Source organism: Pelecanus crispus, chromosome 16 (genome assembly GCF_030463565.1).
Source record: "Pelecanus crispus isolate bPelCri1 chromosome 16, bPelCri1.pri, whole genome shotgun sequence".
Lineage (NCBI taxonomy): Eukaryota > Metazoa > Chordata > Aves > Pelecaniformes > Pelecanidae > Pelecanus > Pelecanus crispus.
Genome location: NC_134658.1, coordinates 4,592,586 through 4,620,316, shown reverse-complemented (window position 1 = coordinate 4,620,316; position 27,731 = coordinate 4,592,586). Strand labels below are relative to the sequence as shown.

Genomic DNA, 27,731 nt, shown 5'->3' with positions numbered 1-27,731 from the left:
GCCGCCTCTGAAACACTACCAGCGCACGCAGGGAACATTCATTTCCTTAAATTCAGAGTAACTGAAGGTTAGGACACTTAACAGCCCGCAGCAGAGTCAGATGTGCAGCGGGAGGAAAAAAATATCACAGCAGATGAGAAGGCAGGGGTGCAGTAGTCCTCCAGTTCCACTTGTTCAGAAATACGCTAACTCCAGTACGTGTCACCATTCCCTTCATATTCGCAGTGCGTTTACCATTGCAGTTGATAAAAAGACCACAGACTGACAAATATATCGTAATTATGGACACAAACAAAGGTGTAGTAGAAGTAGGCTTTATGAAAGTATTTAAACTTTGTGGCAAATCTCTGCATCAACATGGGCAGGGAGGCAACTAAATGCTTTGCAGTAGCAATTTCAGTTACCAAACTATTTCTTGGATAGACATTTATTACAGGTAGTTTATCTGTTCCTGTTTTGCAAAGAGTTTAAGGCACAAAAGCCTGAAAAGGGCTTATAACATGTACATAAGTGCTATTCTTTTTGCTTTCACCTCTAATGCAACATAATATTAGCTTAAATATATTGCTTGTCCATCCAGCTTATACAACATCCAGTAGAAAACTGCTTTCCAGGTTAGCAACAATTTGTTGCACAATATATCGATTAGATTGCTCTGACCCGTTTTTGCTGCAAGATCTTCAATTTCATCATATTCACTCTGACAGGACAGTGGAAGACGCTATGAAATCGTAACATCTTAATGAGACCATCAAGGCGTGTCCACAATGAAAGAAGGCATGATAAGCAAAGTAACATTTAAACAAGGTTGCTGGTAAAAGTGTTTTAAACGGTTTGACTGATGGGGAATTATTTCCTCATGCACAGGTGGAGAGGCAAGCCAAACGTGCGAGAGACCACCAAGTAGAAGGCGTCGGTCTGTAGTAGTTTTGTAACACTCCCTTCTGTCTTTACTCTCCAAAATGCTCTTCAGGTAGATTGCTTAAGAACAGCGAGCTATAAAAATGCCAGCTCGAGATCACAGCTTAGGTTAAGCAGAACATAAGCTTTCATCTACATGGTTCTTTCCCGTCCTCAAGTTACAGCAACCTTACCCATTCACTAGACAGCTTTTGAGACATTTTAGTGGTATCCAACAATGATTTCTTTAAAAGAACACCTTAACGAGAGTTGGATCAAATGACTGAAGACAGTTAAATGGGCAGCAAAACAGAAAGATGGGCAGGAACCAAAATGCAAAGGGTGATTTTACTTAAAAGACCAACTTTTTTATTGTACGTTGGAGTAGAGTCTTTCCCCTGTGCCATCTCGTTGGAAGTTTATAAATTACAATTCCCAAGAAGTATTAAGAGTTCATTTCAAGACAAAAGGAATAAAACCGTTGCAGTTCTAACTTTCACCATGAATAAAAGTTACCATGATGCTCCTACGATACTCATTCTGTACAGGAAAGGCCACGGCCCTCCTGTACTTCGAGTAACAGACCTGGGTGGAGAAAGGGCCACCCCTCACTACTGCAGGATCCAGGTGCAGCGTAACAGTCCGGAGCGCTCTGGCGGGCTTGTCACACAGACACAGTGCCTCAGCAACGAGGCTATAACACGGCTGGAATCTCTGACGAGACAGTGTCCAAAGGCTGCCAATGACAGTCCATCAAGGCATCGTAGAGCTCTTCGCTCTGTTCCATAAACTGTTTATTTGCTTCATGGACGTCCAACTGAGGCGTCGGATCTAAAGGAGGAAAGACAGACGGACAAATAGGTCACACGCCAAATGTGTTAGGAAAAACCCGCACCCCGTAAACATGTTAGTTTTATTAAAACAAATCTGGGGGGAGTCACAAAACATTCCCAGCGCTTGCCCAATCAGGAACCTGACTAGATTAGCCCTAGTAAATCTTTCGGCAATGGGATAAGAAATAACTACATCCAAATATGTCCCTCTTTCCAGTGGTGATTGCCCCCACAGCAGAGTCAACAGAGAGAACGCATACCTGCACCTCGCAGCCCAGGGTAGCCACTTAAACTGCCAAAGAAGGTGGGTTGGCACTAAGGCACCGGACTGCAAAGTGGAGGAGCGGAGGCACAGGCACACGTTCCGTTCTGCTCCCTCCACTACAGGGTCAGAGTGGATGGCTGGGGACGGTAGCGTCTTACGCTGCTGCAACAAGAGTCACCAGAGCTCGTCTGCCAAAGCCTCGAACATCTCAAAGCATTTCACAGTTAGTAACCAAAGAAGCGCCAGCGACACCCAGTGAATTACGTACGAATATGTCCCCTATTTTACAGTTGGAAGAAATGTTTGTAAAGCATTTTGGAGCTGGTTAGCAACCCAGCGGGTACAATTGTGCTGCCACCAATGCACACTTAACATTTCACAAAAACCGACTCGTCGTATTCCCCAAACCACTTGTAGGATGCAAAGCTCACCTAACACCACCCGCCACCGAAGCCCAGGTTATCAGACTAGCACAATCACATAGGTTCGTAAGCGACTATCAGAGCGCAAAGCAACTAGCCGACTGAATGGAAAAGCTACAAAACACGTCAGGAATAAAATGCTAGTAAATACGTTCGGTGTCAGCTACGTCGTGTCGTAACACATCACAGGAGAACAGAATTAAGAAAAAGGAATGATACACTGGCAATACATTATTTTAGTTTCCTACATGCTTCAACATATTAATTAATAAGAAAAAGACACCCCAGAGATATTCTAACTATAGTACTGGTGTGTTAGTTTCAGAGAAAGGAAAGCTCTCCGGTAATGCTTTTAAAAGCCATTAAGGGGTTTCTCATTGACATCATTACTGATACCTATGGATCCTGTAAAGGATCCAGCTGCTTTCTACTGTTACCATGTGATTTTTAAATTTTTTGAAGAGAAGAGTAAAATACACTACACAGTGCATATTCCACTCAAGACAGAAATTTGGAACTGCTAGTATAAAATGATTTTTTTCTTTCATCAATAAATGAAAACTGCTTGTATGCATATCTAAAACCCCAGCATGGTTTAGTGGCCCACTTCAAGCAATGACTGCTAAAGCAAATATTTTATCAGCATGATAACTGATATTATTTCTTTTTTAAACTAAAAGCAGACTGAAGCATCCTGGGCTCTAAATTCCAAGATTTTACAGAAAAACAGAATATCTACATTTTTTTTGTAGCATACCAGAAAAAAATACTTAAAAAAAGGATAAAAGTTTGAGTACTATAGAAGATTAAAATCTCAATGCTAGCAAAGTCAATTAGTTTCAGTCCCAACAAGGTTCAGACTAGGAACAGCAACTGTAAAATAAGATGCAATTGCGCTAGGTGATAGTGACCCACAAATTTTCTCAGACCTGATTTACTCCAAGATAAAGGTATATTATACATTGAAATTAAGGGCCAATTTGAGAAAGACTATCTCTAATCAGTGCGGAACAAACAGAAAACTTCAATATTGAATTCAAGAAATGTACCTTCCAATGCATCCTCACCAACTTCTTCGTACGTCTGCAAGGGAAAAAAAAAAAACACCACCTTAGGACAGCAGATACGTATCTTTTATTTTATGAACAACATCTCTTGATTACTGCTGTCATATACTGACTTTTATATCTGACTGATTACAACAGAATTCTTCACACATAAGCCCCATGTTCCACTCTCAACACACTCCACGGGGGAGATCCCACACTAAACTTCTAACGCAGGCAGCAGTTCTTCAAATCCCTGTGGCGCAGTGGGTGGCTGTCCTGATCTGTTTTATCCTCTAAAACAAGGCTTGTGAAGGATCCCAGAAGGCAGTCTTAGAATCATCGAATCGTTTGGGTTGGAAAAGACCTTTAAGCTCATCCAGTCCAACCATTAACCCAACACTACCAAGTCCACCACTAAACCAATTATGGGTAGAGTCATTAATTTCATGTTTCCTGGCTTGGTGGCTGGATTATTTTTTAATGAAAAAAAGTCTTAGCACTGCCTGCCCAACTGCCTGTATCAAGAGAACCCTTCTACCAGGACAGCTGTACTAAGAGACCCTTTGTGCCCTCCAGACCTTTCTACCCCTCCAGTCCCAGCAATATCCCCCACACAAGGCAACAGTACACACCAGGCTCTGCTGAACAGTTTTGCTTCCTCATCCAGCGGCTAGATTAAGACCCCAGAGTTGAATACAAAATGTGCCCATCGTTGTTTTGTAACCTATGTCACGTTTCCGTGCTGACGGATCACCGAAAAGCGAGTCCGTCGCGCTGTCCTACCTGCATTGTGCTCTGCGTGTATCCGTACTGGGGATAGCTGTAGCTGTAACTGCCTGTGTTCTGGTCGTAGCCCCACTGGGCATAGTAGTTGTGATATTGTTGGTAATACTGGTTATAATTATAGTTGTACATCTGATTGTACTCCATTGGTTTCACACGATTACTTAAAAAAATAAAGCAGGAATAAGTTGCAAATAATGCAGAACAATTATGAAAAAAAGCAGTGAAATAGCTTAAGATACAATATGGTATGTAGACAAGGCTTAGTCTAACATGCAAATTTCAGTCTTTAAAATGCAGTCACTATTTACTGCAGCAGTTATTTATCATTTGCATACATTTGCAGAAAGAAAGAAGTGGTTTAAATTTAACGCCCTTTCCTGTATTCATATTTATCTTCATTAATAAACATTGCTTTCATTCTTTATGAGTAATTCAGTATCACTTCCTGGCTTTGGGAAGGGAAGAGTTCAGGACTATGAGTCTCAGTTTAGAATAATCCTGAACCACGGTCCAGATTCTTGGATCCCTTTTTCCTTCTGATAAATAAGATGAAGTTAAGCACCCTGCAGCTTCCTGAGACAAGGTACTGAGTCTTGCTTTACATGAAGAATTAAAGACTTAGAGCCTTGCAAAATAACTGGGGTTTCCTTTACTAAGAATGGACAAAAACCTCTCCCTTCTGCCACTATCAGACAGAAGCCTAACCAACGACTGGCTGGCCCCATTCCCACTGAACTGGGTGGTCTTCAATACACAGAGTTGGAAGAGCTCATGAAGTAAAAAGGACTACAAGTAATTAAAAAAATAAACTTAAATAGCCTGTGAGCTGACTAAAATTCCCATTCCTTGCCATGAAGTGGCAGCATTCCCCAGGAACTGGGAATCTCATCTGATTATCAAGATTTGGAATAATGAGATGACAAATATTGTTTGGAAATGAAAATATGTCACACATAAAGCTATGTCTAATGATGAAATTAGTGAGAAGTAGGAAGAGGAAAACATCAATCTTCTCACCATGATACACCCCCTGTTTCTGCTTTTCTCTTCCTTATCCCCCCAAGACTTCTGAGGTCACTGAAAATCTAAATATTATTCAAATAGGGAGCAATTACTATTATTTGTATTACCCTAGTGCTACGAGCCCCAAGTCAGACCAGGATCTCATTGTATCAGGTTCTGAACAAACACAGAAAAAAAAGTTAATCCCTGCCCCAAAAGACTTATATTTAGTAGACATTATAATAGAATTAGCAAGGTAATTGAGCTTTGCTATCCAGAAATCAATAAGCAGATTTAGACTATTTCAATTTAATGCAAAGGAACATATACTTTAAAAATAATCATATTTAAATACAGTGTGTGTACATGTGTGTGTATTTAATAATGTATACAAACAAAAACAGTGTAAAATGCTTAGTCGTGACCTAATGTTATCATTTTTTTGAATTCCTGTGCGTTCTGATACTCCAGCTACTTTAGTATATTCGTGGGCATTCCTTCACTTTGTGATGGAAACATCCAGGAAATGTACCCAAACCACTAAAAGACATTTAAAAATACATGTGATTTCACATCACGGTGCTCTTATACAAACGCCTGGCTGCTCTTATACTCACGCTTTTGGTATAGCCACGCTCAAGCGTACAGGTTTAGAGCCCAACCCCACAGCTCCTTGACACTCTGTCAGCGCTCTTTTCTGTTCCAGTTCATCCGTGAATTTCACGAACCCGTAACCTCTGCAGAGATACAGAATAACTCATATAAAACAAAACCAGAAAAGCCATGCCACTTGTTTTTTAATATTTACAGTGATGTCAAAGTTCATTTTAAAGACCACAGCCAACGAGACACTTTTGCTAGGCCTGTGCCTGCTTTTAGTAGAGATTAAGCGACTCCGTCCTCCAGTTCCTTTGCATCATTTGCGAAATACTTGAAACCGTACGTCCAAGCTTTGGCAGCACTTGCAAGGACTTCACACAAGTAAAGTAATTCTTGTGCCAGTGGATTCTGGGGAATTGGAAGTGAGCTGACACAAGACATGTCGAAATGCAGGAACAGACAGTAGCAAAGCCTCAAATCTATACTGGGAGGATACAGATAATCTAAACAGATGCAAGTCAGCACAGGATTGACAAGACATAAGGCACCGTTTATATCTAAAACTGCCCCACCGTGAAGGAAAACTTTGCTTTTCTGTAGGATTGACTGAGATACACTTCCCAATCAAGTCCTTTTTTCAACAGGAAAATATTCAAATAGGCTTTCTGTCATTCCTAACAACGGCACGGCCCCATCAGCATTCTCAACAGTGGACCTGAAAACGAGCTCTTAATGTCAAGTTGCTAAAGCCTGCTCGGACAGCACAGCTTGAAGGGGGATAGCACGCAGCCAGCAACCCCTCAACTCCATGGCAATCCTTTGCTGCGGTGCTAGCAGTACTGTACGCCAGCCAGCCAGAAAATATTAATTCCCCCACCAGCCCCAAAGGTCCTTTGCGTGGGATTCTGATGCTGTAGTGAGTCAGAAGCAATGCAACAGCATCCAAGAGGGCAGTGCCAGGATCCCAAGATGGGATGGGCTGCCTCACGCAGCAGAAAGATCAAAGACTTAGGTGTGGGAGGGAAAGAGGAATCCAACTGGGCGAAGGAAGGAGTTCGGGAGGGAAAGGGCTTGCCTACCTGGGGAAAAGAACGAGCCGTAAGCAAGGGTGTAAATTTACAGCATATTATCTATTCTGTGGGAACTCTTAAACACCAAGTAACAGACTATTTTGAAAGCAGCATCACCTAGTACTCATAGTCGGTCCACGCTGGAAGCTATTACAGAGCAGTTGGTGCCCCATAAAATGCAGTATCTTGCATAGCAAGCTATACACAAAAGTCCAAATACGTATTTTTATACATATATGCATGTATGTATGCGTACTCCTCACATACAGAAGAGCAAACCAAAGCTCAGGCTTATCTATATACAAACTGGATAATTAAGCAAGAGCAAAACTCTACATGGGTAAACATTCTGTTTAACTTGCCCTCTGCAAAAGGACTGCAGCAAATGAAACCAGTGCAAGTCAACTTTTAAGTCAGTTTAAGTCAATTTTAGGTGTTTGCACACAAAAGTGTGTAAGTTTCCAAGCTGCTACAAAGAATCCCGCAGCCTTTCGGATGGGACCGGGAGTGTGTAAGTGAAATCAGGAATATTGGCAGTTCCAAAATTGAGACAGACAGATAAGGAGTTGGATGTAGGGTACAGGAAAAGATGTTAGGTGCAGCAAGGGAGACAGTGATTCTTCCAACTTTTCCAGACAGTTTTTCACACCAATGGCTAAACCAGATTTTAGTACAGAAGAAAACCCACCAAGAAATAATTTCTTCCTGGCCAGGACCGCCCTGGCAGACATTCCGTCCTGTCCCAGCAGTTAGGACAAGCCCCCCAGCCTGCACCCTCAGCACAAAGCAAAGAAGCAGGCACAGCACTATGGCGTCAGGCTCCAAGCTCCTCTCTTGGCTGGACAAGAGGTGCTGGGAGGAGGCCTTCCTGGTCTACCTGCCCTGGCTGGAAGGGCCAGGGCTTCGCTCGGCATGTCCACAAGCCCCAAGTCTCTCTCTCGCATCACACTAACACTTGCAGTTGCCTCAGCTTGGAGTAGCTGCACAAGTCACGACAAAGCCCCTGGCAGCAACAGCCTGGCGCTGCTAGGGGAGATAGATAGCTGGGCTCTTCCCAGCTGCAGGACTGGGACTTGCCGGACTTCCCAGCAAGCCCCTGCTCCTTTCCTGCTTCCCAGGCTACCACAGATTTCCTTTCCCTGAGGTCTGCACTTAGGAACAGTTCCCAAATCCCAACTAATGGCCCAACCTGCATTACCCCACACCTATTTTGTAGGCAGAGATCGAAGCAGGCGCAGCAAAACAAGAACTGCTGGGTTTACACCTCTGAGGAGGCAGCGGCACCCGGAGCCCACCCCAGCAGTGTTGGTCTCAGAGGCAGCAGTAACAGGATGAGTACTTAACAGCCAGAGAGCTACTGAACTACCGAGCAGCTCTGCAAGAGGTTCACATTGCACATTAAGAAGAACTTCATGACTAGGGAGGTAGTGCAGCACTGGAACAGGCTGCCCAGACAGGTTGTATTATCTCCATCCTGGGAGGTTTTCCAGGCTACACAATTCATGGCTGACCTCATCTAGTGCTGGCAGCAGTCCAGTTCAGAGTGGGAAGCTGGACATGAGACCTCCACAGGTTCCTTCAAACCAACATGTCTAAGACTGAGAAAGCTTATGTGAGAAAGAGGGGAGATCTACAGCCATTTCCTAAGTCTTATCACAACATTCTTATAGGTATTATATCAGAATATTGTGTTTCACTGAAGCCACGTTCTGTTTTGAAAACAAGATGCTCACCAACTGGTCCCTCTTCCAGGAAAATAGTTTCATTTTCTGCTATTTCGAAGGTGTTTTAATAATTAAGAAACCCGACTTTTTGACATCTGTTTTTGGTGAGACATTTCCAGTAAAGATGAACAAGGTGGCTACTAAGTACTTGACAATGAATCATAGCTTTGCTTGCCCTACCCTATTGGAAACAAAAACACCTGTAAAGCTTTCACAGGAATATACACTCAACAGCCTAAAGACTCTAAAAGCACAATTCCATCTGAAAGTCCAGGGAGACAGTGTTTCAAGATTACTTAGACATTTTTCAGCATTTTCAGAAGTGCAATAACATATTGCCAACACATAAAGGGCATAATACTGACAGAGGAGTGCTGATATGCTGTGGTGACTATCAAAACCCAAGTGTACTGTAGACTGAATATCCAAGAACATCATATTTTTAGATAAGTAAAATCTAAGTTGATAGAACTATTCTGTCTCCCTTGCTGCATTATAGCTTTCCTGTTGCTGTATGTGAAGTGAAAGAAAAGAATGAATAAAACATTACTTACTTGGATACTCCTGCCTGGTCCAAAACAACTTTTCCACCTCTACACGATGGATAAACTTTAACAAAAAACTCATATAACATGCCATCATCCACATCAGGAGTCAGGTCTCCCACAAAAAGTGAATATTCTGGACTAAAGAAATCAAAAGAAAATTTCTTAAGTACAATCATACAAAAAAAGAGGCATGCTGAGTGACAGCTAATGTTTAGCCTAAACATTTGACTTCAGAGAAAAGTGATATTAAAGGAACATTTAATGGATACTTTAAAAAGTCACTAAGTTAAGTTGCTTAGGTGACTAAAATTTTTATTGACGCTGCTTTTTCAAGTTAATTCAAGCAGCACAACTAATCTACTCAATACTGCTTTTTATTTAAAGATAATTTCATTTTTTAGTTCTAACAGGATATCTCTGGATTTCTAACGTGGCAAGAAAACATTAATGTTTCATTTCTAGATTTGCTATTTCCAGTATATTGGTCTTAAATTATAACATATGAATTAAGATACTTTGATGCCAGAAAAGTTTAAGTATCTTAAAAGACACTCCTGACAAATCTGCTGTGCCACAGAAAAGGTAAAGTCTAAAACCAACAGGCAGTCTAAGCTACGTTATCCATCTGTATTTCCAGAGCAAATGGAACCATACGAATTAGTTACCAGATGTGAATCTCATTCTTGGACCCATCTGTCGTGCCTTGATTCTAATCTAAAAAGGGGGTTTGTGTTTTGTTTTGTGGTTTGTTTTTTTTTTATAAAAAGGTTCATAAATAATAATCTAAAATAAAAATATAATTGCCAAGATATGACTAACACTACCCTAATAAACTGCAGGACTGTGTTGCTTTCACCCTCATACACACCTGCCTGAACACCTCCTTGTGTTATTATTGCTTCAACTGCGTAAGCAGTTTCTGGGCAGGCATTATGAAAGGTACTCACAACACCCAACTTAGGAGCCTAATTCAGCCCGTTTGTCTCCTTACGCACCTCTCGCTGTCAACGGAGAAAGATGGGCTCCTCCAGAGGGCAATTCAGAGCACCCTTCTCCCTCTTTGCTGACTGTTGCGCTACTCCAGCCAGTTAAGCCAGGTGGTGTGAAACCACTGCATTTATCTTTAATGCATAAACACACTCATGGCATTATAGAGTATCATGATGGGATGCATCCTCGGATACACAGAAAGTGCTAACATGCTACATCGTGTGCCAAGGCAGTTTAATGTAATCTACATTTTTAATTGTGGCATTTAGTTATCTGGCACTGGTAGACAAAATGGTACAAATTTTAGTTGTATGCACCTCATGAATGCTCTCCTTATCCAAATTCGCTAGCTGTACGTCTCATCTGACAATGATGAACTTGTGGGTTTACATATTTTGAATACTCTTTGCAGGGCAATTGATGAAGAGACATTAATCAGGCAAAACTAATATTTGAATATCGAGTGTTTACCTGTTATCGGGCTGTTTTCCATACGTTGCATAATTCAATTTAAATCGCTTTGCCTGAAACAAGGCAAAAATGAATCCATATACATTCAAATGAATGTTCTCATGTGAATCCAAACAATTAGGAAAAAATACAGTAAGCTTATTTTACACAACTTTCTGAATGCTGACAGATGCTCAATGCCATCAGGCCAGCCAGTTAAGGTATGAAGGACAACAATTTTATTTGACTTCAGTACAGCTATAATAATGAAAATCAGCAAAGAACCTGCACCAAGAGGTTTGGCCTATCTTTATTTCAACATATAAAGCTAGTGAAAGAGAGGTGAACCTTACATGGCATCCAACTTTTCCATCTTTAAGGAAGACAGGGGTACTAACGACAAATATTAAATGACTTCTAATTTTAAGGTCTTAAAATGAAATGACAGCACAGACCATTGGACATTTGTGATTTACAAGAATACTGGCAGACCAGAATCTGCCACACTGGAAAATGGAATCAATCCCTAAGTCTGGAAGGATGGCTAAACACTTTGCTCTGGATGCATTTAAGTCTAGACCAAGATCTAAGGAGCAGCGGGTCTTCTGTCTCAAAATCCTGAGGGTCTCAATCCCACGGGCATTCTTATACGATGCTTGGCCCACAATGACCCAAGCAGGATCACCGCAGAGTGCAGTGGCAATTGCTATTTCCTTCTGAAGCATGTCTGACAGAGGAAGAAGCAAAGCGTTGCACTCCTTTACAAGAACACTGGTGTCAGAACTCACCCAGAGAGTGGAAGACCTAAGCTGGTTTCCCTTGTCAGCTTGAGGGGCTTCAAAACCATTTTTCTATCTCGCAACAGACTTCCAAAGCAGATATCCCCTGCACTACACAGTGGCATAGCAAGAATTCAAGGGGAATTTGGCCAAAGCAAGCAAGCCTACTGTGAGTCCATAACCTAGAGATCAGGACATTTGTTTAGCACAGCAGAGAGCCTAGTGTGCTCCTGCACCTTGTATCATGTATTTTCTTCCCTCAAAGACAGCGTAAATAATTCTTGGGAAACAGAGCAAACACTTATCTCTCGGCTATAATCACGTTCCTTGCATGCTTGTATTCACTGGTGCACAGCGGTACACAACTCTTTCTGTGGACCATTTACAAGCTAAAACAAAATTTAGATTCCACTGTGAAGCACTTTCATCTTCTTTTTGGATTTCACTCTTCACCGCAATATTTTATGTTTAAAATCAATGAGAGACCTGAGAGTACTTCCACGCAAATGGGAACTGGGGACACTAATTCTGTAAAACAGAGACAGCAACAGCACCATGGCGCTCTGTTATTCCTTCGGCTGATTCACTATTTAGAAATAAATAAAAGAGTGAGCCACGTTCAGTTTTCTGCAAACAAGAGAAAAAGTATCTAAATGCAAGAGACAAGCTGGACAGTTGCCTGCTGAGTGCACTGCTTTAGGCTGCCTACGTTGGGTCTCTGACATCTGTAATTCTCTCCATGTGTTATGTAAATCATCCCTCTATACAACACCACATTTTGAATTAAACTGTGGATAAAGGCGGGTATTTCCGAAACCAAACTTCAGTTATTGTATTACTCCTTGCAAGAGCTGCTCTCTTTCTCTCTCTGGTGACTACAGAAGGTACGTAGGAAGATTAGCCTCCCCTAATCTTTGGGCTCTGGTTTGCAGCGTAAGGGCACGTTGAACGGGACAGCTGAAACAGATACCCCCAGGCCTCTCATCTACCCCTGTTAATAGGGGACGCCATCCTGTCAGGAAGGTTGACCAAATAGTTCAAGGAACAACACCTGAACTTCCCCATTTCCTACTCAGGGTATTAACTACACTGAAATAGGCATCGATGTACCTTGCTATAGCACACTGTAACTGAGGTGATTCGAGAGCTGCTTTATGAACCAGTCATCCTAGCTACTGCAGCCAACTTCTGTGGGTACAACGGACAGCTGTGTCAGCCATCCCATTTTAATCTACTACACATTCGAGTCAACATCCTAAAATTAGCCTCTCTGACTATTCCTCCTCTTCTTCCTAACTACCCAGCCTTTAAGTATCCGAGACGTTTATTATGTATTACAATTATACAATGGACTAGCTCTTTCTCCACTGTAAATAGGTTTGAATAACTTTTGTTTGCTAAGGGCCAAGAACAATGCAAGGCTTAAAAGTCATGTTTCTCTTGCAAATCAAAGTTACTCAAAACTCAATGTGAACTTGCAAGTTCATCTTGTACATATATAACAACATACACGCTGTAACAAATTAATATAGAACAACAAACGGAGAGAGACAGAAGGACTGTGCTAGGTATACCCCATCTATTTTTTCTTTGTTCTTCTCTGGTGTCTTATTAGTCCAACTTTGGTAATAGTAGAAAGGCTCAGAAATACAACATTTCTATACCTGGATTTTATCCAGACATTCACACAGAAATCAGTATTTTTTCCAACAATTTTCTGAGCAAGAACATTAATAGTTTTACGTTCATTAATTTAACTCTAAAGAAAAGAAGAATCCCAGTTTGCTAACTACGAATTTAGAATCATTCAAAATATAGATTCTACACCATCTATTCGTTCCCAGTTTTGGTTCTCAACCGGCTGATTTCATTTACTTACCGGTGTAGCACCAGGAAGCGGTTTTCCATTGATTTTGTGTAAACATTTCTCTGCAGTAGCTAGATCTGCAAATTCTACAAAGCAATAGCCTGCTGGAATTCTGAACGCACGACACAGGAGAGGAGAGAGAAAGATTTCAGATTTAAAACACATTCAAGGAGGAATATTGTATTTTTAGATAACTGGTAGGAAATTTGCTATAGTTACAGTACTTAGAACAATTTCGGTTTCAAAGTATAAACATTAGCTACCAAAAAGAAGCTAGCAAAGTAATCTCGGCTCTCAAGTGACAGCCCCTACTTACCAGTAAGTCCCGTCAACATAAGCACACAGAAAATAGTTTTGCTCACAATTAGTTTACTTCCTACTTTCATTGACTATATAAATTTTCCCACCCAAGTTTAAACAATTGAAAACTGAAATTCCAACATTTACGAGAACGTGAAACTACTTCGTTGTGCGAAGTCACTCATTTTATTCCAAATGAACTCAAAGGGTCCTCACACGGCTCCTTCTAAAGTCAGACTTCCCACCTCTGCCAGCATCACGTGGCTGCACTAGTGCAACGATAAACACAGCCTAGTCACTGAAGCCTTCAGCCCAGGAGGTGTAATTCCCAGAGGGACCGTATGGCATGCATATGCCGCCCTGAACGAGGGCTGAAGCACTGCAGGATGAGGGCCAAACCTTGGTTTGTTGATGGGGAGGTCGAAGAGCCAGCAATCGTCCTCTCCATTGCTATCATCAATATACCCATATTGTTGGCAGCAACGGTGAAAAGCTCAAAGGGAAAGTCACTGTGATGTGGCCAGGACCACAGTGATGGGCAGAGGGCAACCGGTTCAATCCAAACGCACTGGTAGAACAAACTGAGAACAAGCATAAACAGTTACCCTGTCAACCTGTTTCGAATGATTTTTACACTCAGTACGAGCTCTCCCATGGTGGCAAAGGCTCTTGAAACAAAGTTTTCATCCATATATGGCTCCAGCTATAAAAGCAAAAAAAAAAAAAGTTAGACCAAGGCATCTACAAAAAGGAGAATATATGTGTCAATGTCACCCTAAGCAGTTAAAACATTATTGAGAAGTATTTTACCCTTACACTTCAAAAAGAAGACTCATTTAAGAGGGTCGATGCCACTCAAAACCAGCAGGCATGCATGAACCAGGCTCAACAGTCTGCAAAGTGGAACCCAAGAGACAGCATGAATTTCAGAGAACAGGGAGCTTTCACAGAAGGACAAAAGCCACTCAGAAACATACAGCAACAAACTGAGCGTTCACTACACGGAGCAGGGGATCAGGAGATGGCAGGCTCCTTATCTGTATGCAAACGGAGGTTGGGCCAGCGCTATCGGTACAGAGGCACGGCACAGCTCAGGGTGCTACGACCAACGGGCAGCATGCGTCAGGTAACACAGCCCCCAGCGAGCTGGGGTAGGGGTTTGCAGAGCCGTGTCCACCTCGCATAACGGTGGAGGTACGCAGGGCAGCACTTGGAGGGGAAACCTCTAATCGCGTCCCGCAGGAGGTCTGCGCTTTGTACTGCACGTGGGTGCACTGACCGTGTTCATGTCATAGGTGAGAGGGTGGCACTGTGCACGTCAGAGTGTGTGTGAAATGCAGGGTGGCGGTACTGTGCGAGCAAACACGCTGGAGGGCAGGTGTCTGTATGGCGTAAGTGACTGCAAAGTATGAAACAGCACTGCAATTTGGACCAAACAGATGATGAAGGTGCTGAGGGAAAAGGATGCCTCTCTGTGCAAGAGAAAGCGGAGGAGGGAACTGACTGAAATACAGGTTTTGTGCAACATACTGATGGGGAGCACTGCGTGTGACAGCTAACACGAGGCTGGGGTGTGGGGGAAACATCTATCGCTCCATATATATAAGTATATGTACCTGTGTGAGTAAGACAGATGGCCTTGTGGTAGCTGACAGCCCTCGAGCGCGTTCGTGTGTCTGTCAGGTACCAGGTGGCTCCGTCACTTGCGTGCGTGACAGAAGGTGCAGGCTTGTGCGGTATCTGACAGTGGGGAACCATACTGCACTCACACGTGCAAAAGGTGGCAAATGCCCTGCAGAGGTGCGAGCGTAAAGCAGAAATGACTCCGTTACACATGCCAAAAGCAGGAGGCAGCACTGCTCTGCACAGACACGCCGTGCAGATCCTGTGGTGTGTGTGTACAGGACAGCCAGACTCATAAAGGCAACAGGTGACTGTTGCTTGGATGTGTGTGTGTGTGTGTTTCAAAGAGCAGCGGCCTGCTTGTGAGAGAGGTGACTGAAAAAGAAGATGGCCTTACGGTGGAGAGGTGGTAGATAGTTCCTTGTGCGGGTAAAAAGAAAAGGGACTCTGTAGGGTGTGTTTGTTTGAGTGGCAGGCAGCGGAAGACTCACTGACGTGTCAGTGTATGCGTGCAATGCAACGGCAAACCGGGTGGAAGCGTGTGTCTAAGAGAGAAGCAGCCAGTGGGATCGCCAGCGATGCGCTGGGTGGTGTGACACACACCTGAGGGAGGCTGAGGAAGACTACAGGGCGCGTGTGCGAGCAGGGCTGTGCAACATGCTGGTGCGAGTCTGTAAGAAAGAGGCTGGAGAAAGATGTGCGTGCAAGTAACAGGCAAGGTGGAAACTGCGATACAGTGGTGTAACTGCGTATGCGTGTCTGTATAGGAGCACGTGGCAGGCAGCAAGGCTACTACGATACAGCGGTGCGATTGCATCCGTGACTGTGTACAAGCGGCAGACAGCGCAGACACTACAATACAACACGAGCATGTACATACAGGCGCGTACGTGGGTGGCAAAGCACTACAATAGGTTGGGTGTGAGTACGCATACGTGAGTGTGTATGAAAGTGTGTGCGTACGGTGGCAGGCAGTGAGGGACAGAGGGGCACGAGTATGAGGGTGTATGCAGTGTGTGTCAAGGGCAGACAACAAGGGACGCTGTGGGGTGCGTATCACTACATGAGTGTGCCCATGGCGTGCACGTGAGCCGGCAGCGAGAGACGCCCTAAGGTGAAGAAGCACCTGTGAGGGTGAGCGTGCTGCCAGGCACACATGCAGCCAGGAACGAGGGAAATACTGGGGTGTGTAAGTACTTATGAGTGTGTATGCATGTAGGAGAGTGCAAATCCTCATAAGTGTGCGAGCGCACCCCAAGGTGTGCATGTGTGTGGGGCAGGTAGTGAGGGAATGCTCTGGGATAGGTGCATACAAGCATGCGAGGGCAAGTAAGCGTAAGTGCCTACAAGTGCGAGCACAAGCGTGTGAGCCTAGCAGCACCAGTGCGAATGTCAGCGTGTAAGTGCCTTAGAGCACATGACCACGAGCATGTAAGTGCCGACAAGCAGGTAAGCATATAAGCCAGCATATAAACCCTAGAAGCATGCGAGCGTACAGGCTAGTGAGTGTGTAAGTGAGCGTGTAAGTGCCCAGCAGTGCCCACGAGCGTGCCTGCCCACCAGCGCGGGCACAGGCAGCGCGGGACACTGGTGTGCGTGCCACGAGTGTGTCTGTGACCCCAGCTGCGGGCAGGCAACCAGGGTCACTCTGGGAGGGGGGTGTGCGTGTCTAACTGTGTCTGTGAGTGTGCAACTGCCCACCACCATGCCCGCCGCGCCGGGGTTGGCGTCTCCGAGTGCGTGTTTGTGTGTCAGCCTGTGTAAGTGTGCGCGTCAGCCTGCGTGAGCCCGCCAGCGCGCACAGCAGTGTGTGTGTGAGAGAGTGTCAGCCAGCTCGGGAGTTCTTGCGTGTGTCAGAGCCTGTGAGGGTCCGTCAGGCCGTGTCAGTGCGTGAGGGCGTCGGTGCGAGGGTGTCAGTCGGTGAGAGGGTGTCAGTCAGTCAGCTGGTGTCAGTCAGTCAGCTGGTGTGAGGGTGTCAGCTGGTGTGAGGGTGTCAGTCAGTCAGCCGGTGTGAGGGGGTCAGCCGGTGTGAGGGTGTCAACTGGTGTGAGGGTGTCAGCCGGTGTGAGGGTGTCAGCCAGTCAGCCGGTGTCAGTCGGTCAGCTGGTGTGAGGGTGTCAGTCAGTCAGCCGGTGTGAGGGGGTCAGCCGGTGTGAGGGGGTCAGCCGGTCAGCCGGTGTCAGTCGGTCAGCTGGTGTGAGGGTGTCAGTCAGTCAGCCAGTGTCAGTCGGTCAGCCGGTGTCAGTCGGTCAGCCGGTGTCAGGGTGTCAGTCAGTCAGCTGGTGTCAGTCAGTCAGCCGGTGTGAGGGTGTCAGTCGGTGTGAGGGTGTCAGTCAGTCAGCCGGTGTCAGTGAGAGTGTCAGCCGGTGCGAGGGTGTCAGCCGGTCAGTCAGCGCGCCCCAGCCCGCCGCCGCCCCGGGGCCGGCCGCCCCGGCCGCTGCCCTCCCGCCTCCCGCCGGCCAGGCCGCCCCGCTGCCCGCCTCACAAAGCCCCGCGCGGGTCCCGGCCGGACACTCACGTCCCCCATCCACAGGCTGGCGGCCATGCTGCTCCCGCAGGCCCCGGGGCGGGCTCAGCGGGGCCGCGGCTTTCGCCTCCCGGCTCGGCCCCGCCGCTGCCGCCGCCGGCGCCGCCTCACGCCGAGCCCGGCCCGCTCCGCCGCCGCGCTGCCCCGCGCCTCCTCCGCGGCGCCCGGCGGGCGGAGAGAGCGGCGCCCCCGCCGCCAGGGGCGGCCCGGCCCGCGGCAGCGCCCCCTGCCGGCAGGAGGAGCGCCAGCGGCCGGGCGGGGGGCGGCGGCGGAGGCGGAGGGGGGGGGGTGTGCGCAAGATGGAGGCGGGGGCGAGGAGGGGGAAGAGGGTTGGGGTTGGGGCTCCTCGAGGAGGTTTTGGGGTGCGGGGAGGTGGGGCCGTGAGGGGAGGCATGAGGTGAGGGGTAAGCCGGGGTGGAGGGGGGCGAGATGGGGGGCCCAGGGCTGGAGACTGTGAGGAGGAGGAGGAGGAAGGGGCTGAGGGGCGATGGGGAGGGTGGGCGGACGCATCATGAGGCAAGGCGGGCCGGGAAGGGAGGTCAAGCCCGGGTGAGGCCATGAGGGGACCGGCGTGGGGGACAGGAGAGTCCCCGTGGGGCAGGAGCAGCGGGGCGGGGGGGGTGGTGGGGCAGGGAGGACATGTTGGCCCCAGGAGAAGCTCTGTGTCTGAAGGTGGATGGAAAACCAGCGGGCAGGCCGCGCGCCTGGCCTGGAGAGGGGCACGGGGGCCAGCGCTGGGGTCTCCATTCACGCCTCTGCTCCTGGAGTCGCTTCGTGCCCGAGGAGCTCGGCGCTTTCTGAAAAGGGACAGTGAGTTTCCAGCCCCTTTCATGGGGCAAGAAAATGAGGCCTGTTGCACACTCCAAAGTTTCACGTGTGAGAAGACAAATACAACAAACCCCAAATTTCCTAATTAAAAGATCCTTGTGTTTAAGTCTGAGACGGGGGTTGAATTCATTTTAGCACTCCAAGCTGACAACCCAGGCCCCCACGCATCATGGGGTTGCCTTACAAAAATCATGAGGCTTTCAAATGAAGAAAAGAATTAATTGCTTCATATAGTAGTACACAGGCCTGTGCTGTGCTCTGCGTAAGTATCTTGGAAACTCATTGTGTATCCCAAATAATTTGGTGTAGCAAAGAGATAGCATTCCTACTATTGAGGTGTTTTAAAAGCACTTTGGTCATCTCTTCAAGGTTTTCTCGCAAGAGTTGGAGGCGCTGAAATAAGCTGCGTGGAAGTTTTTCATCTCTCTGTTGTGAATGTGCGACTCGGACCACTGCTGTCGGTGCTGGCACGTGGTTTACGAAGTCGGGCACTTGTTGGCAACGTCAGCAGAAGGCCAAAGGCTCAGCGTGGTTTACTGGGGTGAGGAGGTTTGTGAGCAGCCATAATCCCTGCTCCTCTCCACCTGACGGGGCAGAAGCTGTGCTCCGAATCCCAGCCAAACCGGGGCTGCCCCCGGCTCTGGGGCCAGACCACTGCCTCTTCACTCGGCAGGCAGGAGATTCAGTCTCTGGGGTCGTCAGCCCAACACGTGGGGTTGGATTGGGTACGGTGTAACCCTCCCCTTTCTCCTGTTTGCTCCCCCAGGCCCTCGACAGCAAGGGTGGCAGTTCCTGGAGCAAATGAGACTGCTAGTTATGATGGAGCAGGGACGAGTGGACCCGGAGCACCGAGAGCTGCGTGCTTGTCAGCGGGTTGGTATTTCGGCATCGCCCAACGCTGCGGTTCTGGTCACAGGAGCTTTGCTGTGTGAGCCCTGTACCCTCTTATGGAAAGCCAGGCATGGGGCAGAGCTGCTGAAGCACTGGCTGTGGTTGTGCAGTCGCCGCAGCACGCCATAAATCCCGCTGATGATGACAGGGATGCTCCAAACCCTCCGCACTATTTATTGCCTCTCTGGCTGCTGGGTCTGGGCGAGCAGAGGTGTTGCTGCTCTGCTGATCGCAGCCCGTGAGAGGGCAGCACAAGGCCGCGGGTTGTTGGCTGGGGGTTTTCAGGTGGTGAAATTGGGCGTCCTGGTAGTGCGGGGAGAGCAGCACCGGGCGATGGAGCCAATGCTCTGAAACTCCTTCTGAAGCCCTGTGTGAATGCCCGCTTAAATCTCGCCTCAGAGCATCCTCATTCCAGTGACTAATGTCGGAAACCGACCAGGAGTAGAATGAAAAGTTATTCGCTCTGCTTTTCCCTGCGGACGAAAAGTGTGATGAACGTTACTACATTTCCACAGGAGACTCTGAAAATCCTCCATACTGGGCAGGATCTGTATCTCCATCATCATTCTGCAGCATGGCCAGTACTGATTGCTCTGGAATATCAACTCTTCAGCAATCATGGGTGTACAAGAATCATAAGATTAAAAACATATTTACAGTTTGATTTATTTGTTTTCTGATTTTTGAGTCCCTAGGACACCCTCAGGTCATTTTTTCCAAGCTCTTCCCTACAACATTGCAAAATCTGGCATAAAATCAAGACAGCTAGCAAGACCCACAGCTGATAACTCTGTTGAATAAAGACGTTCGGTTGTCAGGTAGCACTTTTTGTGCCTCGGTATCACTGGCAACCCGGTGTCTTGGAAATTCACCCTCTTCGGAGTCCCTGCCGAGACTGCCTTTCAGGTGCCAGCTTTCAGGATGGGTTTTTTTTTGCAACATGGCAATTCATCCACTGGTTAGCACTGAGCTTTGCTTTGCAGAGCCTATGAAGCTGTCGCTCTCTCTCTGTTATTACCTTATGACTACTTGAGTTTGCTCTTTGTCATTTGATGAAGTGAGTCCAGTATCTTTAATAACTCCTTTCCATTTTTCCTTCCAGCTGAGTAATACAGAACTTGCTTTTCCTGGGATAATCCATAGAGATGGATGTTGGGCAATGAAAATGCAGAAGGAAGCCAGGATCATGTGATTGTGTTGGACCAGGAGAAGGTAAGAATTTTATATTCAGTGTTATATCTGAAGTGACTGCTGTTTATGCACCTAACCATGTGACAGAGCAAAAAAACTGCCAGAAGAATATTATTACCTGAAAACTTGTTTATTCCGCCTTAAAAATTTGTGAACTGGCAAAAAGGCAGCAGCTCATAACAGGAAGATAGGGATTCCTCTGTCCTGTGTGTGGATGTCAGTAGTCAGCAGCCAAAACCTCTGCATATCTTGTCACCTCTGCTGGGACAGTAGGGATTTCTTGGTCAAGGAACTTGGTCCTGAAAACTGCTGAGTAAATTCCAGTTGGCATTTACTGGAATCCACTGGAGGGGTGATCCTTGAGCCCGCCGCAGGACTGGGTAATGCTGGCAGCCTGTTTCTCAGCTGGTCACTAGGAGCTTAGCCCGTCGAAGGGCCCAATCCTGTCAGCTTCAGGGCTCTTTCAGCTCTCAGTAACTTTCACTGGAGTTGAGGGTCACTCAGTAAGTACCTCCTGGGAGGAGGCCCTGAGTGGTCTCAGCTTTTAAAATTAATGGTTTTGAGCATGAGAATCTGGCCTGGGAGATTTTAATTTGCTATTTTTAGCTTGAGCTTGAGACTGACTCACATAGTTTTTCTGCCTTTGGTACTGTATGTTACTGTGTTAGAGCCTTCCCTGTTGTTGGTCTTGCAGGCATCAAGTCTGTCCTCCATCTCAGACAACTGTAGCCAATGGACTGGGATCAGGGATGAATTTGGCCAGGGATAACTGAAATAATAAATAAAATAATAATAAAAAAAAAAGGTACATAAAGCGAAACTTTGAGCTTGGAATGGCTTCTGAGATTCTGAAAGTAATTTAAGTAATCCAGGAGAAACTATGCAATGAAATCTGTTTTCCATTATTGCATGAGATGGTGTCTTAAAATTTGATCAGAACCATTTTTTATATGATGAAGATAACGTATCTTAAAGATACAGAGATCTAAGATCTTTTTTTCCAGTGTATTATTTACAAATTATTGTAGACTTGACATTCTTATTTATTTATTGATAAGACTTGCTGTTCCTATCTTGATCTTGCAGCAAGTAAAAATAATTTCTGACCGAGTTCTAGCTACCAGTGGTTTTTTTTAAGGAAGTGGTAGTAAAAGCTCATTATTGATATGTATGTGCCTGCTAGTTTTCTTATCCGAACCCAGTGTGTTGTATATCAACACAGTGCAGTGGTAGAGCCCTGATGTTCACTCTTGCCATGTATTTAAGAAAAAGTGAAGACACTTATGTCATACTCCCATGTTCGTATTTCTCTGGTCCTGTGGGTTGTGTAAGATTCCTCAACAAAGCCAAGATCAAACAGGACAAGGACGCTCCATTCCTGTTCCTTTAAAGGAGTGTCTTTCAAGCTTGAGTGGCTGCTGAGCTGAATGGCTGTGAGCAACAACATACAGAGTTCAGCGTGGAGAATAGCTACACACATCAACGAGCAAGCAGGGCTAGCGGAATTTATTCCCAGGTCTGTCAGCTTTCCCCTCTATGTGCTCCCTTTGCTGGTTTTGCATTCCTATTCCCACAGTGTCAGTTGATCCCTGTTCCTCTGTAGTTTTTATCCACTTCATATCTTCTCTGAGGGATGTCCTTACTCACTCCTCTGAGGGAATTTCTTTGGAGGCCTCATCTATCCCCACAGGGATCAAATAATAGACCGCTGTGTCTCACCAAGCCAGGATTCAGCAAGGGCCATCTTGGATTGTGGATGTCACTTACTAGGAATGGGGTCAAAAAAGAAGTCTGTTGCTCGTTTTCTTCCGTGGTACTACAGGGAATTCACCCTCAGAGAATTTATGATAATGTCAGTAGGTCAAATAAGAGTGTTCCGGATGTTCACAGTAATAATTTACTAGCTGGCAGGGCTCATTTGTTTACATCCTCCATAAGGATCCCACGAGACAGACTTAATCCTGGGTTTGGATATTTGATTGAGAGTAGCTCTTGGGGTATCTGCCAAGATCTTTGTAGTCCATCCACAGTCAGTTGTGGGATCTTATTCCAGTGATGTTTTAAGGTAAAATAAATAAATAGGCTTTTTCACCCCATCAGTGAGCAAACCGTGTAACTCCAAAAGCAGTTCAGCTAATGACTCAATACAAACACTTCTGATGTTGCTGAAAACAGAAGCCCCAGTCTGTTTAAATTGTTGCTGTCCGATTTCAAGGCAACAGAAAACCCAGTAGATCTTGCAAATGCATTGTTTAAATGGAGCCAGCGCAGGGGAAGGCACAGTGCATCAGCTGGCAGGGAAAGAGGGGAGGAGGTGGAGGCTGTGCGGCATGGGGCATGGGCATCACGCGCTAACGGGGAGAGGCGATGGACTCACCAGGGTGTCCGTCTTGGATACGGCATGGCTGGAAGGTGGCAGGCCAGGTGACCAGCGTCACTGCAGCAGCTTGCACGAGTCTGCTGTACTCCACAGTGTGCAGCTGGGTACGTCTATGTGTATGTGGAGCGGTGCAGCACGTGTGGGAGAAGATCCACTCTTCACTTCAGGCTTCTAATTGAAGCACTTCAAGGAGATGCCTGGAGTTAAAGGGCTAAATCAGGGTTCGTTTCTCTTAATCCCTTCTGTAAAATGCAGATAACAGCACTTTCTATGGGTTTCAGTCTTAGCAAGCTCCAAGCAGCGTGCAAAGTGTTCGGTTTAATCTTCATTGAGCATGTGACTTTTGCACTCTGTTGCTGCAAGTTCAAGTCTGGAATTGGGTGGAGGTCACACCCGCGTCATGAAGCAATGGCAAAGCTGGGCATTGGGTGGAAGAGCAGAAGCATGTGGCGATTTGGTCCCAGTTATGTGACATCTGGCTCTACTCGGTGCTGTCTGCTACCTGCAGCCTGAAAACTAAACTGAAAACACAGCAGCAATTGGAGATTGCTGGAGATGTCTTTTGCCCAGCCCCTCAGATGGCCGTTGATCAGAAAAATAACATGCATGCAGTTGTGACATGTGAGGGACTCATGATTAATTTCTGGAGCAGTTACAAATTGTATCCTTGCTCAGATTCTGCTGGAGATCCAACAGGGAGGCTTCTCAGGGAGCTATCGGGGCTCACTCGTCTTTTCTGTCTCTCCAGGGGCTTGTGCAGTTGAATTAGCATTTACTGTTGGTACATTTCTTCCTACAAGTCTGGAAAAGGTACATCAGGTTCTCCTAGACAACTGTTCCAACAGCAAGGAAAACCAGAGTGGGTTTATAAATAAAGGGTGGGAAATAGCTCAGTAGTGGCATAGCAGAGAAGGATGCGGAGGTTTTAGTGGACCACAAGGTGAATGTGATTCAACAGTCAGTCCTCTGTAAAAAAAAGACTAATTTTATTCTGGCATGTATTAGCAGGAAGGTCACGTGAGACAAAGGGTAATTAATCATGCCACTCTGGCAGGCATTGGTGCTCCCAGCTTTGAGCACTAAGGAAGAGGAGAATGCGCTGGAAACCAAAGGAGAGCAAGAAGAACAACCTGAGGTCTAAAACTGTGGACCTAGGGAGGAAGCTGAAGGAACTGGATTTATTTAATCCAGAAATCAAAGATGAAGGGTAGGGTTTGCTAAGGACAGTCTTCCAATGAGTGAAAGGTAAGAGGGCTGAATCAGTTTTCCTCTAACTCTGCTGTGGGCAGGACAGGAAGGCTGCTTAACCTCCAGCAAAACACTTTTAATGAGGTTTTTGCAGAAGTTTTCTTCTTCTTAGGCAGTAGTCTTCATATGGGACTTTTTGTGTGGTTTTTGTAAGCACATCAGAGAACCCCCTGAATATGGTATACATATGCTCGATAATGCATGTGGAGGGATTGGATCATTTCTTTGGGAGTCGGGAAGATTGCTCTTCCTCTGTGCTTGGAACAAGATTCAGTGACATTGAGGAGCAGCAAATTTGAAGGGGTGGGAGAGGTATATTCGCGTACAGGCAGCTGGCTTGCAGCAATGTCGATGCCATGTGCAAATCTCCCATTGACTCCAGTAATTTTTCACGTTTACAATGTAGCACTGGAACCAACTATACAGAATAAACCAAAACCTGACCATTTCTGTGAATGAGACCATCACAGTCACAATTGCTAGGTAGATGAACTCAAGGGACTTTTCTAAGGATCTCAACCTTATATTTAAGAAAATAAAACAGTCCTAAAGAATGAGGAAAGGGAGGGGAGGTAAGATGACATTCACACCTCTTCCAGGGTGTGTTTTTGCATGTGCAGGGTATATTAAATCTGTAAGGCTGATCTGAGGATATCTGGGTGTAGTAAATGCTATAAATGCCTGAAATTCCCTGGATTTGATGGAGCAGTACCCATTTTGAGGGGCAGGGAGGGAACGTTCTCCTCCAAAGAGGCCAACCGAACTGATTATTTCAGTGAGCAGAGAGCCTGTAGCCACTTGTATCTTTTCTTGGTTGCCAACAATACTGTCTAGCAAGAGCTTCTTTCTTAGAGATGGTTGATCGCTGAAAATTTCAGAGAAATCAGTCAAACATTTAGATTGCTGCTTTGATTACAAAAAACATGGATCAGGGAATTAGGTTGTGAATCTTCAAGAGTTTGCTCCTAAGTTTAAAGAGGGTAAAACCTTGCTATCAGAACTCTTTGGCTTTGAGTAGCACGGTTCCAGAAGTAAACTGTAGTTTACTTAATTCTGATCATAAAGTTTTCAGCAGGTCTTCGTAGAGAAATGCAATGAGAAGACTTTTCTTGAGCTTGCTCTTGTTTTAGTGAATGCTGACAAACTTAATGGCAGGTAGGAATTCCCTCTTTTTCAGCCTAAAAGCTCAGTGGGCAAGGGTTTTCATAGGCTTGAGTTTTGCAGCAAAGATTTTGTTTGGTTTTTTGATTTTTAAATTTCAACCCAGCCAGTTTCTCCTATTTTAGTGTTCTTGGTATGGAAGATAAATTGAAATAATTTAAAATCCTCTGGAGCGGTTTTCCAGGTGTTCTTTGGCTTTGATGAAAGAAAGCTAGTGTCCATATCAAAAGCATCCAGGAAAAAGTGATTAATTTCCTTCTTTTGTGTGGCAGAGAGGCTAATGGTGCCGCCACCGCTGCAGCTAGCACACGGTGAACAACTTTGGTCTCCTCGCTTGCCTTTGAACCACTTGCAAGCCCTAAAGCTCTTTGGTTCTCCACTGAGTGTATTGCTTTCGGAGCTTATGCCTGTTAGCTCAGCACAAGGCTCTAGACCCAAGGAAACACAACCAAAAGGCCCATAAAGGTATCTGGTTTTAAAGTTACCGCTACCCGTGGTGAAGGCCTCTCGCCTCCTGCTATTGGACTGGAAAGTTAACTGTGGACAACCCCAGCTTATGGGGTGAAGGAGAACATGTGGGTCACGTTACTCTACAGGGTGCTGCTGACAGCGGAATCGCAGTCCTTTTTATAAAGAGCTGCAAATCTCGGTCATCGTTTCCACCACTTTGAGGATCGCAGGTATTATTGAAAGATGCACCTGAGAAGTTTGGCCAGTGAGTCGATCTTTGATTTATCAGCAGATACAGTTCCACAGGGGGAGCAGAGATAAAAGGCGGATGGATTCAGTCATTTTAACCACCCTATTGTTCTCCTGGTTATAGTGAGTTACTGGTTCTTGGACAAGGTGGGAAGAGTCTGTGGCATTTAGCTCTTTAACAAAAGCATCCTTTCTGCACAATGTTAATTACTTATTTGTGCCAAATGGGGAATGAGAAACAGAGTTTAAGGATCTAATTAACATTTGCTTCTCCTTTCAACAGATCAGTCGTTACACTCAAACTCTGTGATAAAGCTATTTTCGCTTACTTTCTAGACATCTGAGAATCTCCCAGCCTCCACGAAATCTGAATTTCTGTGTTAGAAAAACAAATACATAAAAAACCAAAGCTAGAAACAGTATCCTGCTACTTTTAAAAAGGACAAATGTCATTCTTTTGTGCATGTATCTTCTTTTTAGCCCCGCAGTGATTACGGTACCTGCTAGGAGAAGTACCTGTTAGCATTAAAGCTTCTTCACAAATCTTGTGTTCTGACATACCTAGAGTGGGCACAGTTTAAAAATATATATATTTTATCCTGCTTTGGCTTATTCCCATACAGGAATAGGTAATAGAAGGTACCATTATAACAATCTGACTGTGTCTAGGTAAGGCAGTATTATCTTTGCCACCGTAGACTGGCATAATTAAAGTAGTGTTGAAAAGCCATAGGTGAAGGTTATTGCTTTGGACATATACCAAGGAATGTTACAGTTTTTTAAGCAGCATTGCTTCTCAGAAATAAGGACTACAGGATTTGATTCAAAGTTCTTAATTTTGGAAAGCATTTTGAGGTTTGCTAAAGGTGCCATATTTAGTCATAAAAATAACAAAATGAAAAATACAGAAGTGTATTTATAGTAAGAATAATGAAGATTTATAGGGTAACGATAGTTGCAGTGCTCCTAGCTTAGGAACTCTATATTGAACAGAGTGATTGAATGTTTGGCTTTTAAAAAGAGAGAGAAAAAAACAAAAAACAGATGAATAATGAAAAACAAATCCTTTCTCTGGTGAGAAGCCAAACCTGTGTTTTGAAAATTAAATGTTTTTTTGGGTTAAGCAGTGAAAAAATGGACTTGATCTTTGCAACAGCTTGGATTTATTATTGGAACCAGTTGGCTGTGCCATAGAGGAGAGGAATTTTCTGGTAATTAGAGCAAGAAACTGGGAGTCAGTAGTGGTAGGGTCTGTTTCTGGCTCGGGTACTAGCACGCTATGTAGCCTTGGGAAACATGCTGCCTCATTTGTACCTTGGCTTTCCTATCTATAAAATGGGGCTAAGGAAATAATGCAACCTCACAAATTGCATGCACTAATTAAAGAACATTTCCACAGCACCTTGAGGTCTTTACTGCTAGAGGACGGATTTTCACAAGCATGTGCTTCAAATGCTTTTGAAAAATCCTGCTCTAAGCATTTACAAACCCGATTGCCCAGATTCCTAAATCCACATGTGGGCATCTAATTGAAAAGGGTCTGATTTCCAGAAGTTTGTCTGCTAATGAAAAAGAACATGATGGGGAGTGTTTTCTCA

The 27,731-nt window shown here is 45.3% G+C and overlaps 1 protein-coding gene across 3 annotated transcripts; it reads right to left on the bottom strand.

The window, feature by feature from the left end:
- Positions 1–74: 74 nt before the first annotated feature.
- On the bottom strand, positions 75–17,753 carry TRNAU1AP (tRNA selenocysteine 1 associated protein 1). Of its 3 annotated transcripts, XR_012831666.1 has the most exons (10): positions 14,402–14,472; positions 14,191–14,288; positions 13,298–13,397; positions 10,661–10,713; positions 9,206–9,337; positions 5,875–5,994; positions 4,253–4,415; positions 3,470–3,503; positions 1,994–2,160; positions 1,693–1,731 (listed from the first exon to the last, which is right to left on the bottom strand). XR_012831666.1 is itself a non-coding variant. In XM_075721908.1 (9 exons), exons 1-9 carry the CDS (start codon positions 17,751–17,753, stop codon positions 1,595–1,597), a joined length of 864 nt encoding a protein of 287 aa, XP_075578023.1. In that variant the 3' UTR covers positions 75–1,594. The 3 variants fall into 3 exon arrangements, 2 of the variants coding, with proteins under 2 accessions (XP_075578023.1, XP_075578024.1); XM_075721908.1 differs by lacking the exons at positions 1,994–2,160; positions 14,402–14,472 and adding an exon at positions 17,727–17,753 and having other exon boundaries at positions 75–1,731; XM_075721909.1 differs by lacking the exon at positions 1,994–2,160 and having other exon boundaries at positions 75–1,731.
- Positions 17,754–27,731: the final 9,978 nt, after the last annotated feature.

Bases quoted from the DNA above. Each gene is read 5' to 3' on its own strand.
- TRNAU1AP (XM_075721908.1), bottom strand. From the start codon at position 17,753: ATGGCCGCCAGCCTGTGGATGGGGGAC. The intron at 9,338-10,660 runs GTAAACACTCGA...TGATTTCTTTAG, and splicing joins GGAAAACAGCCCGATAACAG to TCCAGAATATTCACTTTTTG. The intron at 5,995-9,205 runs GTAAGTAATGTT...GTATCTCTGCAG, and splicing joins GACCAGGCAGGAGTATCCAA to AGGTTACGGGTTCGTGAAAT.